At 43.3% G+C, this 15415-nt stretch overlaps 1 protein-coding gene across 1 annotated transcript; it reads right to left on the reverse strand.

Moving 5' to 3' along the window:
- Positions 1-207: 207 nt before the first annotated feature.
- LOC133806373 (uncharacterized) lies at positions 208-2422 on the reverse strand. The gene is made up of 6 exons (XM_062244483.1): positions 2289-2422; positions 1781-1986; positions 1466-1692; positions 1112-1211; positions 435-602; positions 208-278 (listed from the first exon to the last, which is right to left on the reverse strand). Exons 1-6 carry the CDS (start codon positions 2420-2422, stop codon positions 208-210), a joined length of 906 nt encoding a protein of 301 aa, XP_062100467.1.
- Positions 2423-15415: the final 12993 nt, after the last annotated feature.

The raw sequence follows: 15415 nt of genomic DNA on the forward strand, positions 1-15415 counted from the left end.
TCATGCAAAGAGTTTTAAAGGCATCAAAGATATTTGATTTTTCTCTTAAGAAATCAACCCAAGTAAAGCGAGAAAAATCATCAACACAAACAGAGATGTACATTTTTCCATTAATACTTTCAACACGAATTGGACCCATAAGATCCATATGCAAAAGTTCAAGAACTTTTGTAGTATTAATTCAGGTGACACTTTTGTGCGAATTTTTCAATCCAACTGGCTCGATTCACATTTACCTGCAGATTCTTTACCCAATTTGGGTAACCCACAAACTAAACCTGCACTTGAAATCTTTTTCAAACTTTTGAAATTCATATGTCCCAGTTTTTCGTGCCATAAGTCTGTTGTATTACTTATGGCCGAATGACCTGTGAGTGTTGTTTAGAGTGTATAACAAGTATCAGTGGATCTATATCCTTTCAAAACACTCATACCATTTTGATCAACATCATTGCAATCATCACGATAAAGATTTACTGTGAAGCCTTTGTCACGAATTTGACTTATGCTAATAAACTTAGCCTTAAGTCCTTCTACAAGAAAAACATTTCTCAATTTCGGTAACCCATCAAGATTTATGGTACCTTTTCTAACAATATTTCCTGCCATACCATCACCAAAAGTTACAACACCATATTTCAATGATTTGAAATTAGTGAGTATATTATATCACCTGTCATGTGTCTGGAGCATCCACTATCAAAATACCAAGAATTAGATGCATAGGTTTTATGACAAGTAAATGCAGCATGACAATTTATCTTTTTCTCTATCCAAACCTTTTTTGTTGGTTTTTTCACAATTTCTTTTGTTTTACTATAAGGATTGAGATAATTATTTTTGAAAAAAATCATCATAGTAAAACATCTAGACTGAATGTGCCCTTTTACTCCACAGAAATGACAAATGGGAACAAAATGGCAACTTTTATTCTTTCCGAGAACTTCGGTCTATGTAACAGCTCATGGAATAGACTGTACTTTTGTAGCATCATTCAATGGAGATGTTCCTGCAGAAACGTTTGTGGTTGAGCCAGAAAAAATTCCATATTTTACAAAAATAGTTTTGCCTTTTGAATTGGACCCATCAGATCCTAATCTAGAAAAGTTACCTGTTTTTGGACCTGCATCAATTACATCATCCAAAATCCTAGAATTTGGGTGAAGCATTTTTATACCTTTGACCATGTGATCAATTTCATTTGATAATTGCTAATTTCAAAGTTTTTAGCAATAACTTTATTCTCAAGATTCTTTATAGTATTTTCAAGTTCATCATTTCTTTTTTGTAAAGATTTGTTTTTGCTTGTCATTAAGCGATTATCAGAACATACTTTTAACCACTGATCGTACATGTATTTGTACGACTCTTTCAAAGAATCCTCATCCAGATCAGATTCGTTGGATTCACATTTATAATTTTCTTCTTGAATTGTGTTGTTCAGGCAAACAAGGCATTTTTAAACCTGTGAATTTAAAGTTAATCCAGAAACAACAGTAGTTACAACAAGGTTTGAGTTATCTTCTTCATCGCTACTTTCAGAGTTCTGATCACTCCAAGTAGTTGTCATTACCTTTTCGTTCTTCTTCAGTGTATTGGCACATTCATATTGAATATGACCAAATCCTTCACATTCCCTACATTTCACACCTCTTTTATTGCTATTATCAGAATGTTTAGAGAAGTAATCACCTTTGGAAGATTTGAATGTAAGTTCTTGTTTCCAATTTTTTTAATGTACTTTTGAATTTTTTTTTTAATAAAGCCATCTTATCTTCACCATCATTTTCATCTAAGTCTTTCTCCTTTGATGATTTGAAAGCAATTGATTTCTCTTTGAGAGCATTCAATTTTTCCTTTTGACGGATTTGTTGATTTAGTTCAAAAGTTCGTAGTGAACCCATCAACTCCACTACTTTCATTGTGTCAAGATTATTTGGCTCCTCAATAGCAGTGAGCTTAGTTTGAAACTTGTCAGGAAGAATTCTAACAATTTTTCAAACTAACACACTATTTTCCAATTTTTCACCCAAGGCAAAATATTCATTGGCATTATCAGATAATCTTTCATAGAAATCAGTGAGAGACTCAGTTTCAGTCATTCTAAGATTTTGAAACCTTGTAGTTAACATTACAAGCCTTGAGCGTTTGACATTAGCAGTTCTTCAAATTGAGTTTGAAGAATTTTCCAAGCCTCTTTGGCGGACTCACATGAAGAAATTAATTTTATATATCCTTCACCAACACCATTAAAGATAGCATGCACGACTTTGTTATTATAAATAGACAATTTATCTTCAGCATCAATCCAGTTGATTTCAGATTTTACCTTTGTGAGATGATCAGATTCAGTAGGTGGTGTCCAACCTCTTAAGATTGATCTCCATGCCTTTTTATCCAATGATTTGATGAAAGCTTTCATTCTAACTTTCCTATAAGGATAATTAGAGTCTTTCAACAAGGGAGGACCTGTTATTGAACCACCTTATGTAAAGAAAGACATTTGACAAGGCACAAAGCCAACGGAAAAAAAAATACAAGATCTCACTAAGAGTTTAGTGACCTACTCTGATACTAAATAAAATTTCGAATTTTAATATTACCAAGTGATTTAAAATAAACAACTTAATTAAATGCAGAATACTGATTAAGTTGTTTTGACAGATTTCAATTTTTTTAACACTGCTTATGCAACTGTTACAACAGAAACATAAAAACAGGTAAAAATCAACACACGAGAATTTTTACGTGGTTCAGAAATTCTTTCAGATAACCTACATCCACGGAGCCACACATAGAGAATAAATCAATCAGTCAAGAACAAAATTGTACACAAGCATTGACTTAAAAAAATTAAGACTCCCTCTGAAGCTATTGCCACTATCTTGTGGTACTTTTCTTTACGAATCTAATTTTGTTGAAACGCTAATTCTCTTGAACTCCCTTCAAAGAATAGTGAGTGGTCTCTTCCTCTCGAAGTGAGTCTTGACGAAACCTTCTCCCAAAGATCCTTAGGAACACGTTCACCAGAACCATAAACTTGTTACAAAGAAAAAATGGTATATATGCACCAAGGTGTACAGAACATAGTACCAAGGACTAAGGTGAACAACTTAGCAAACTTAACAAAGTGTAACTAAAAGATTAAACTAACCAAACTTAACAACTTTGTCAAAGCAAAAGTCTAGACTTTTACCTTATGTGTTCTTGCCTTGTGTAGTGTTTCCTAGCTTCCAAAATATACCAAATGGTTTAGGGTTGTGTGTATAGAAGGGAAGAGATGAGAGAGTGAGATAATAGGTGAGGATTTTTGTGAAAAAATTTTAGTTACATAAAGGGATACTGTAATGCCCTGGATAACCAAGACCGTTACACAGTGTGTTTGAAATAGTACAAAACTTTCTAATCAAGCTGTTTAGATAAAAACGTGAATCTAATGACACAAATAGGTTAGGTTTAAAAGATTTTTTGTTGTGAACGAATAATTTTCATTAAAATAAGTGTTTGGTACATGGGATCCCAAATCAGGGTTTAAATAACGTAATTACAGAATTTCCAAACTTTATAAACAATCAAGCCACTCTAATGGAAAAATACACATTTTAGGTTCTCGTTCCTATACAATCCCTCGACTGTGGCGGTCGAGCAGCTGACAATGTACACCTCACCCCCAGAGCTCTCCAACCCATGGTCAGCTTGTCTTACCCTTGCCTTTACCTGCACCACGTAGCACCCGTGAGCCAAGGCCCAATAAGAAACATAATATTTAAAACACAATCAATATTAATAACCAGCTATCTCACAAGACACAACCAGGTACTCAACAGTACACAACATTCACCTATTCAATAATAACGATCAACAAATTAATAATCTGTCATTCAAATAACCGGCAGACCATATTCATCAGAATATTTACAATCACATGATAATTAGGGCCGATAACTTAGGCCGCACCCCATATTTATCCCACTGACTCCAACCCGCTTAAACGGAGCTCAGTGCATAATAAGCTGTCCTCAGCTACCAGTGGCCGAGCCACGCCCTGTGCGCAAGTGTAAACTCCAGCGCTCTTAGGCCGTTCGTTTACTATTTATATGGCGTGATGCCATCCATTTACAATTCACATGGCATAATACCATCCTCTTAAAGAGCATACAAAATAGGGAACCCTTAGTCCCAATACAAATCCACAACCGGGTGCAGTTTTCTTACCTTTAATTTTCAAACGCTCTGATTACAAGAGTTTCCCCTTGAGCACAATCCGTTTCCCGAGCCCTAGCTTTTTCCTAGTCACAACCAAAATAAGGAATTCCATGAATATTCGAAAAAAGGTTTCCGGGTAAAGTTCTAGCTTCTGGGACATCGAATTCCACCAAACACGGTGGTGGAATCGATCCCGAGCACTCTAGGTTAGGTCCCCGCGCTTAAAACCTCCATTTAGCCAAAAATGCCCTCTAGGGTCGTGGCCCTAAAAACCTGCGCCACGACCCGCCCCCAAAAAAAATAGGCTAGGCCTCTCTGATCACAGACATGCGCCGCAGCGCTCCCCTACCGCAGAGCCTTTCTGGCTCTTCCTTGCTCCGTAGGGCCGCGACACTCCAGAACAGAGCCGCGGCCCAGCCCTGCGAACCCAGAAAAACCACCATTTTTAATATTCAAACCTCATCCAAGTGCACCCTAAACCATCCCAATAACACAATTAAATTATCACAACTCTCTAACATGCTTCCAACAGCAAAACCCAGCAGAAATCTAGGCTAGAAACTCATCAAAACAACATTTCAATCTTTGAACCCACAAACTCAAGAACACTCAAACTAGCCATAAATAATTACAGTTATTTATCACAAATAATCATGTTATGCCCTAACGGGCCAAAATTACAGTTATGCCCTTGCAACCAAATAGGGCCCGCATGCTTATCCAATACTCATAAACATGCATTTCACATAACCATGCATATCACACCATTAATTCACATAACTTCCAATTATGCCCTCCCCGCACACTAATCAAGGCCCTTAAGCCTTATTAGTAATTTTGGGTCGTTACAGATACTTGGCAAAATCTAGAGAAAATGAAGACTTTGACTTGGAAGTCTACCATCACTGACAGTGCTCTAATCCATCTCCTAGAAACTACCTGTTCCCCCATAGACACTATAGTCCCAAACCCCGCAATATAATACGCACTAGGCCTAAACAATATATCAATCACTTTTCTAGAAACAAATGAATGTGTGGCACCAGAGTTAATCAATAAAGTATATGAAGAGCCAGCGCTAGAAAGGTGAACACTCGAGCTAGAGTCTAGCTGTTCGCCTACCCTAGTTCTTCCTTCTTCAAGGTCAGGAAATCTTTCTTCAGGTGCCCAATCACTCTACACAAGTAATAACCTTTCACCCTGCATTCACCCAGATGGCGCTTCCTACAACTAGCACACTCTGGATAGCTTCTCTGTGTCTCATCGCCACCTTGGCGGCCATCCTGGACACCCCGACCCCTCCTATCAGGATCAACAGTGGTCGAGGTGTCAGCGGTCTTCCTCTTCTGATCACTGGGGCCTCCGCTCCTACCAGACCCTGTAAGTGGAGGCACTGCCCTCCGAACATCTAATATTCCAGCGCTCTCCCTCCATATCTTGTTCTCTGCCTCCTCGATAGTGAGGGCCTTTTCAACCACTTCGGCATAAGTTGTATACCTAGGTACCGATTTGATCCGCACATATTGGGCTATCATAGCATTCAGCCCTCAAACTAACCTGTATTGCCTGGCTACTTCTGTAGGCAATAGATCAGGTGCAAACCTCGCTAGTCTGTCAAAAATTAGAGCATACTCACTAACTGACATGCTGTGCGCTACTCGCCCGATGAACTCATTCACCTTTGCCACCCTGACAACAATACTGTAGTATTTTTGGTTAAACAAATCTCTTAACTCATCCCAACTCAAGGTAGAAACATCTCGAGTCTGGGATACTAACTCCCACCAAATGCAGGCATCATCTCGAAGCATGTAAGTGGCACAGGCCACCCTATCATTACCTTCCATCCTCATGAAGTCCAAGATGGAGGTGATCAAAAACTCATCCACTGTTAAACCCTAAGTAGATCTAGTCCTCCCTCAAAGATTGGAGGATGCTGCCTCCTAAATCTTTCATAGAGCAGCTCCCACCTATTCCACATCTCAGGTAGCTGTATTACTGGTTCCACAACAGGTGGCAAGTCAGGTGCAGCACTCCCTGGCGGAGCCTACTGCCTCAAAAAATGAATCTATTCCTCTTGACTCTGAAGTCTAGCTTTCATGTCAGCAAGCAGCTGCTGCCAGTTCTCAGGGACAGACGGAGGGTTCTGGCCCTGATCATCATCTCTAACCTCGACCCCGATGTTGGCTAGTCAAATTGATCGCCTTTGAGGCATAACTCTCCAAGTTTATCTACAATCAATGACTCGGCTAATCAGGCAATGATAACAGGTTTATAATCACCCCACTGTCTATGTAACGACCCAAAAATCACTAATAAGGCTTAAGGGCCTTGATTAGTGTGCTGGGAGGGCATAATTGGTTTATGGGTGATTTAAATTATTTAATACATGATTCTGTTATAAGCATGCCTATATGATTATATGGATATATGAGATGCATGTTTATGGTTATTAGTATGCATGTAGGCTCTGTCTAGCGTAAAGGGGCATATTTGTAGTTTTGGCCCGTTGAGGGCATAAGTGTGATTATATGTTATAATTGTGAAGGCCACATTATTATGTGGATATATTTGCAGCATGCGTCTTGAGGCGATCCTAGGGAGCCAGTTAGCGGGAAAGTCACAATGGGATTCAATACCTGACTCGGGGCGAGTCAAGGGGTATTTTGGGTATTAGACATTTATTTGGGTTATCGGGTTATGAAAATAAATAATTGGAGATATATTTGTAGTTAGAGAACTTAGGACAGAATATTGGGGAAATTTATCATTTTGCCCTCGGGGACGTTTGTGGTACCCCGGGCTTTGGGATTAACTTAAGTAACCTAAGTTAGATCAAACAAAACTAAAGAAACAAGTAGAAACTCCTAAACTGACCATTCTCTTTCTCTCAGCTCACTCATCTCTTTCTTAAACTCTCTCTCTCTTTCTCAAGCTAACCTTTGAAGCTAAGGAGGGATTTTGGGCTACGAATTTCTTGAATTGAGGCCAAGGACTTGGGAATTAGCTCAGCAACTACTTGGTGGATTTTTTCTTCAGTAAAGGCAAGCTTTTAATTATGGTTTAGCATTTGAATTCTGGGAACTGCTGGCTGTTTTAAGAAGGTTATGACCTTTTGGGTTTCAAGGATTGAAGTGTGATTTTCATGAGTTTTTAAGCTAGTTTTCTTATGGGTTTTGTTGCTGGGGGTATATTAGAACTATTGTGATAATTAAATTATGTCATTGGGATGGTTTTGGGTTGATTTGAGAGAGGTTTGGTTGCTGGAAATGGTGAATTTTCTGGGTCTGAAGGGGTCAAGCCGCGGCTTTGTTCTTGGTGTGTTGCGACCCTTTAGAACAGATGGGAGCTGAAATGAAGGGTGGGCTGCGGCATGGGGAGTGTAGGGCTGCGGCCCGTGTGTGCTGTTTGGGGAGGCTAAGCCTCTGGTAGGAGGTGGGCCACGACATGGGGGGGCTTAGGGCAGCGATTCTTAAGAACATTTTTTGCTTTAAGGAGGTTTTAGGTGTGGGAACTTAACCTAACGTGCTCGGGATCGATTCCACCACCGTGTTTGGTGGAATTCGATGTTTTGAAGGCTAAAACATGGTCCGAAACCCTTTATGCAATTATTATTGATGGAATCCCTTATCTTTGTTGTGACTAGGTGTACGCTAGGGCTTGGGAAAGGGATCGTGCTCAAGGGTCATTTCTCGTAATCAGAGCGTTTGGAATTAAAGGTAAGAAAACTGCACCCGCACCCGGTTATGTGACTATGTTGGGACTAATGGTTCCCTATACCTCTATGCATTTTGTTATGCATGTTAATGTGAAAGCTCTTATGCATTAGATTGTGTTGCACTTTGATATACAGCAGAGATCACTAAAGGTGTATGATTCAATGTCTGGTGCAAAGCATGAAAATCATACTTTATTCTTTTGTTGAAGCATTTTCTATTTTAATTCCTCTTCTATTAGAGAAGATTGTTTTCTATGATTGTCAAGATATAAATATTGATGTTAGTCTTAATGATGTGGCAGAGAATGATGCTTTGAATTTGAGCATTGCTAGAGGCATTCCTCAACAAATTGATTGGTTAGTTTGTTTGATTAATTTTAGTTATTTTTTTCTTTGTGTCATTTTGTTTATATGTTCTTAGTTGTTTTTTGTTTTTGTTTGTTTCCAATAAGCAGTGATTGTGGGGTGTTTTCTACTTATTTTGCTGAGTAAATAATACTTGGGAAGGAGAATAAGATTCCTAAACATATTAATGTTTGTCTCCTTCGCGAAGACTGTAACGACCCAAAATTGCTAATAGGGCTTGGTGCCTTGATTAATGTGTCGGGAGGCCATAATTGGTTTATATGTGTGTCTAATTGGTTAAATGTGTGACTATGTGGCATGCATGATTAATATGGTTATATGAATATATTATTGCATGTTTATTAGTATTAGATATGCATGTAGGCCCTTTCTAGCTTATAAGGGCATATTTGTAATTTTGGCCCGTTGGGGGCATTAATGTTGTACGCCCTAAATATCCGCGCACTATTGGCGAGCTAGAAAAGGGCCTAATTCGATCTGCCACGTGTAAATCATCCACCCAGAGTTGTTTTGTTACGGGCCTCCATTTGTCCAGCCCAAGCTGATTAGAGAGTTAACTGCTACTCGGAGGCATCGTGTCAGCAGTATGAGTGTCACAAGCTAGCGCCACATTAAGCTCGTGAAGCGGCAGACATCTGACACCCGAATCCTTGTAAAGTCAACCACACAATGTAAACGTGCATATATCAGACATCAGATGTCTGTTTTATTCCTGATTTCTCGAATGCGCAGTATAAACGTGCGCATTCAGACATCCCGCCTGATTTGGGCCATGCGGCCCATTATCCCTCCCTACCTATTGATTAGACCACACTTCACTGCAAAGTTTAGGAATTTATCATCAGCGTCACAGAGATAACTTGAAGGATAAAGAGATCATGGTATGACCCCATTGCAAACCCAGATATCTTCTTCCTATAAATACCAAGACCCTGGGTAGTGCAAGAGGTAGGCATATTTTTGTAAAGAAACACTCTGTAAGAAATAGTCAAGAGATATCAATAATATCGACTGGTGGACTAGAGGGAATTTAACCTTCGAACCACCTAAAAAGAAAGGAGTGACCACCTTCCCATGCTATTAGTTTCTTAAATCCATAATATAATTATTTTCATATTACGGTTCACCAATTTGCACTAATCCATCCTATTTATTTGTATAATTACCTGTTGGCGAAGAACCGCGTCAACAGTTTGGTGCTTTCATTGAGAGGATTTAGATTGGTGCTATCACAAAAACCTGATCATGGTGGTTATTCGTTCGAGGCATGGTAACGAGGCGGATCAACATGATGGGTAGGAGGCCCACCATGCCGCCATATCCGACAAACCAAACCCCGAGGTCGAGCAGCGATCGGGACAGCAGCTGATGGGCTAGGACGATACCGGGAGTTCGATGCCCCGACCGCCAAATACGAACCCGGGTTTCCTAACGGCGATAGAGATGGAGAACATACAGTTGAGGAGTCAGCTATCTGGAGCATGTAAGCAAATCGTAGAAGTCTTAGCCCGGCTACCCCCTCTTGCAGCCGACGCTAACTTCAGAAAGAGGCAAAGTGTGACTCACAAGTCCCGCAGGGATAATCGGCCTTGACCCAGTCGATCAGTCAGAACTTCAACCCCGAGTTCTGCACCCATGTCACACCATAACCAGGAAACTATGTTTGAGGAGTTTCCAAGGACCAATCAGCAATTCGGTCGATCAGTTCGAACCTCGACTCCTAGCTCGATCCCACCGTCGAACGCGCCCAGAAGGGCTCGTGGCAACTCGCGGAGGAGATCTGGGAAAGGCTCGCGTAGACAGCTTGCTCCGACTAGCCCTCCCATGCCGCGGTCAGACTGTCGGGCGCAAAATACTTGAGATGGTAGAGTAGAACGGTCGCGAGCTAATTTGATCTGCCCGGATAGGACTAGGATCGCTTCGCCAGTTAGGCATCCCATGTCGCCAATAAGATACCCATCTCCTCCCTGTCTAGTTCGAGACATTCTGACACATGGGAGCAGCAGAAGAAATCCTCCTCCTGCCAATCCTTCCCATTGCATTCGAGCACGTGGGGAAGTCCCAGATCCTCACCCCCAGCAGCACGCTCCAAGCTTTTCCAACGGGAGCTACTGGACCGGGAGCCACCGAAGTGGCAGGTCTGGTGGAGACCTGCGTAATCGCTTAAGTTTGGCGCAAAGCCCTCGGGCCACCTCGAGGGTTGACCTTCGAGATTGCCTCAACTTGCAGAGGGGGAGTCCGGCCAGAAATGGAGGTCATGCTCGCCGAGAGGATGGTCCTTCTGAAGTACGTGACAGTGGGAATGTCCCACCTAACCAAGCTCAAGCTTGGAGGGACAATAACCCGCCTAACGCGTACAATGGAATTGGAGCTGTTGAACAGCCCCAGAACAACCAAGGGATTAAGGACCAGACCCTAGAACGTTTAGCTCAGATGGAGGAGCTAATGAAGAAGATCTTGTCAGAAAAGAAGAAGGACGAGTATGACTCGGGGGACGAACTCGAGCTTGTTTCCTCCAACATAGCAGCCACAACATACCCGCTGGGTTTCTGGATGCCCTACCTGTCTAAATTCGATGGAGACGGAGACCCATCGGATCATTTGGGTATGTTGAATACCCTGATGATGGCCCATAATATCGGCCCCGAGCTGAGGTGTTTGATATTCCCTTCCACCTTAGTCGGACTAGCTAAGCAGTGGTTCAAGCAGTGTAAAAAGCATTCATCAGCTCGTGGAAATTTTTATCTGCCGACTTCAAAAGGGCGTTCTGAGCTTCTCAAGCTGCCCGCGTCAAAGCTGACATTCTGGCGAACGTGAAGCAATAGCCCGGGGAACCTTTGAAAGCTTACCTGAGTAGGTTCAAAAACATCGCAGCTCGAGCCAGGGATGCAGACGATAGTTCCAAGCTTATGGCCTTGAGGATGGGAATCCTCGTTGGAGGCAGGCTATGGAAAGAGATACAGAGAAGAGGTGTCAGCACCGTGGATGAGTTCCTGAACAAGGCCTAGGAATGGATACACTTGGAAGAGGCACGAGAATCGGTCACAGGAACCAGCCAAACCCTTGATCAGCCTGTTGGAGTGGACACGGATGTCGTACAAATGACTCAAACCGTTGCACAGAATAACCAAGGGGGTGGAGGTAAGAGAAAAGGGAGCGGCAAGGGCGGCCAGCACGGTCCAAAGAAGAAAAAGCCCGTGGAAAAGTTTAAGCCAGTCTACGTGGCTTATATCGAGCTCACAAACACGAGGGAACACATTTTCTTAGAAAATTCTGCCCGCCTCCCCTGGAAAAAGCCGGAGCCTTTGAAGCACCAGAAGGCTAAGAGGGACCCTTCCAAGTTCTGTCAATTCCACAACGACATTGGCCACAATAATGATGATTGTAGGCATTTGAAGGATGAGATCGAGACACTCATCATAGCCGGACCCTTTGCTCAATATGCGCGGAACTGGGTTCCTACTAGTCAGCTAGCCCCGGAAGCTCCGGTAAATCACCTGGGCCCCGGATAAGTCAGGATACCCCTCCTCCTGTAATAGGAGGAGAGATATCCACAATCTCCGGAGGCCCCCATTTGTCCGGCACGGGCAGAGGTGCCCAAAAGAGATATGTCAATGAGTTGAAGGCTCATAACGGAGTGGAATTTGTCCCGGAACAGTACCTACCCAAAAAGCAATGATTGGAGAGGCAACCAATAATTTTTACCGAGGAAGCCACTAGTCACATACAGTTCCCCCATAACGATCCTCTAGTCATAATCGCCCAGCTCGCCAACCAGAGAGTTAGGAGGATTCTAGTCGATAATGGGAGTTCGGTGAACCTGCTGTTCCGGTCTACACTAGAGAAAATGGGATTGTCTATCGCTGAGCTGATGGCCACCTCCATGATGCTGTATGGATTTTTCGGAGAAGGGTCGACATCGATAGGAACAATCGAGAAAGTAATAACCTTGGGAGAGCGGCCTCGAACTGTCTCTAAGCTCCTCGAGTTCGTGGTTATTGATTGTCCCACCGCATACAATGCTATTCTGGGTCGGCCTACGTTGATGGAATTTGAGGCCATAACTTCTATCCTCCATCTCACAGTCAAATTCCCCTCCTCTATGGGGACATGTACGGTCCGAGGTGATCAGCTCACTGCCAGGGAATGCTATAACATTTCCATGAAGGGAAAATCACGACCCGGGCAGCAGACGATGACCATTCAAAGCGGGGATGAGGAATCTCAGGAAGTAGGACCTATTCCTGAGATAGAAAAACCTTAGGAAGCTAATGGGGAAGGTATCCCCTTGAATGATGATATCGACCCCAGGATAGGTGAAGATAGATCCAAGCTCCAGGCCATCGAAGAACTCGAAGAGGTGAGCATGGATCCGAAAGACCCCTCGAAGGTGGTGAAGCTCGGGAAAAACGTGTGTAATAAGAGGAAGGCGGAGCTACTAAGATTTCTACAAGAGAATCTAGATGTGTTTCCCTAGTCTCATGAAGAAATGATAGGGATCAGCCTAAGCGTCATCATGCACACCCTCAACTTGGACAAAAACGTGCCTGCGAAGTTCCAGAAACAAAGGCGCCTGGGCACGACCCAAGCTGAGGCCTTAGATGAGGAAGTAGCTCAACTTTTAAACTGTGGCTTTATTCGCGAGGAAAAATACCCGATCTGGGTCACCAATCCTATTTTGGTCCTGAAGCCCAATGGGAAGTGGTGGATCTGCATCGAATTTACCGATCTGAATGAAGCGTGCCCCAAAGATTGCTTCCCCTTGCCAAGAATTGACCAATTGGTAGATGCCATTGCGGGGCACGAGCTCATGTCCTTTATGGATGCATACTCGAGCTGTAACCAGATCGCCATGAATCCTGCGGACTAGGAACACACTAGCTTCATGACCCCAACTAACGTTTATTATTACAAGGTCATGGCCTTCGGGCTGAAGAATGCAAGAGCAACATACCAGAGATTGGTCAACAGGATGTTTACTAATCAGATCGGGAAAAACATGGAAGTGTATGTTGACAACATGTTGGTCAAGTCGAAAACTGCCAATAACCATGTCCCCGATCTGAAGGAATGTTTTAAGATTTTAAGACAGTACGGCATGAGGTTGAATCCCCAAAAATGTACCTTCGGGGTTACGTCAGGAAAATTTCGGGGTTTCATAGTCAACACCAGAGGAATAGAGGCGAACCCTGATAAAATCAGGTCACTACTCGAAATGCCATCACCCAGGTCGCGAAAAGACATCCAAAGTCTAACAGGAAGGGTGGCAGCCCTTAATCGATTCATTTCCAAATCAACCGACAAGTGTTTGCCATTCTATAACCTGCTCCGAGGAAATAAAAAATTTGAGTGGACCGATGAGTGTGAGCGTGCTGTCCTCGACCTAAAAGCACACTTAGCAGAGCCGCCTGTGTTATCTAAGCCAACAGCAGGAGAGCCTTTTTTTTATCTTTACCTAGCTGTAACAGAAGATGCAGCCAGCGCCGTGTTGGTCCGTGAGGAGGACCGATCTCAGAAACTATTCTACTACATTAGCAAGAGGCTTCTCGGAGCCGAGTCTAGATATCTGATGATGGAAAAGATGGCGTTCTACCTTATCACGACCTCCAGAAAGCTCAGGCCATACTTCCAATCCCATTCAATCCACGTCATAACCGATCCACCTATAAGGGAGGTTTTGCATAAACCTGAGGCATCGGGGCGTCTTTTGAAGTGGGCTATCGAGCTTAGCCAATTCGAGATACTGTACGTGCCACGTACTGCGATCAAAAGCCAAGCTCTGGCTGATTTTGTAGCAGAGTGCACGGGATTCCAAGAGGAACCAATGGAAGAACCGGTACGAGCCTCTTGGAAAGTCTTTATAGACGGTTCGTCTAACGAGAATGGATCTGGTGCTGGAGTCATTTTGATATCCCCGGAGGGACATCGTTTCCACTCCACATTGCGGTTTGGATTCAAAGCATCCAACAACGAGGCCGAGTATGAAGCTTTATTGGCTGGGCTAAGGTGGCCCATGAGTTGAAGGCCAGCTCCATCCAGTGCTATAGCGATTCCCAGCTCGTGGTAAACCAGGTGTCAGGAGAATACCAAGCGTGGGGAACCAAGATGGGGGCCTACTTGGCCAAGGTATAGAAGGACCTGTCCGCATTTGAGCACAGCCTAGTTGAACAGATACCTCAGGAGTAGAATACCAATGCTGATGCCATAGCAAAGCTCACCACGTCCGGGGACACCGAAACCTTGGCCCTAGTACCGGTGGAATTCTTGGGAAGGCCAAGCATAGAGGAAACCGGGAGGGAGGTCAAGATGATCGATCCCAGGCCGACCTGGATGACTCCCATAGTCGAGTACCTCACAACAGGAAAGTTACCGGAAGAGCGAAACGACGTGAGGAGGATACTTTACCAAGCTCTGAGGTATACAATGGTAGACGGGACATTGTACCAGCGTGGTCTTTCTTTACCTCTTCTGCGGTGTGTTCTGCCAGGAGAAGCAAAAACTATTCTACAGGAGATGCATGAGGGATTTTGTGGAGATCACGCTGAGGGGCAAAACCTGGCCTTGAAGATATTAAGGCAAGGATATTATCAGCCCACTCTGTCGAAGGACTCGATTTCTTATGTTCAAAAGTGCGACAAGTGCCAACGGTTCACCACGGTCGCCCGAGCCCCTCCAGTTGAGCTAAAGATGATCTCGTCCTCGTGGCCGTTCGCAGTCTGGGGAATTGATTTAGTTGGTGACCTACCCATGGGAAAAGGAGGAGTTTGCTATGCGGTGGTGGCTATTGACTACTTCACGAAATGGGCAGAAGTGGAGCCCCTGGCGACGATTACATCAAAGAGGGACCTCGACTTTGTAGTTAAGAATATTGTCTGCCGATTCGGGCTACCAAAGAAGATCGTGTCAGATAACGGAACCTAGTTCGATAGCAACCACTTCACCGAATTCTGCGAGAGGCACGACATAATTAAAAGTTTTTCCTCTGTGGCCTACCCCTAGGCTAATGGACAGGTCAAGGCTGTGAACAAGAGACTAAAAGCGAGCCTTAAGAAGAGGTTGGATGAAGCCAAGAGAGTTTGGCCTGAACAGCTCCCCCAGGTGTTGTGGGCGTACTGGACCTCGCAC

This window comes from Humulus lupulus, chromosome X (genome assembly GCF_963169125.1).
Source record: "Humulus lupulus chromosome X, drHumLupu1.1, whole genome shotgun sequence".
In the NCBI taxonomy this organism is placed as follows: domain Eukaryota; kingdom Viridiplantae; phylum Streptophyta; class Magnoliopsida; order Rosales; family Cannabaceae; genus Humulus; species Humulus lupulus.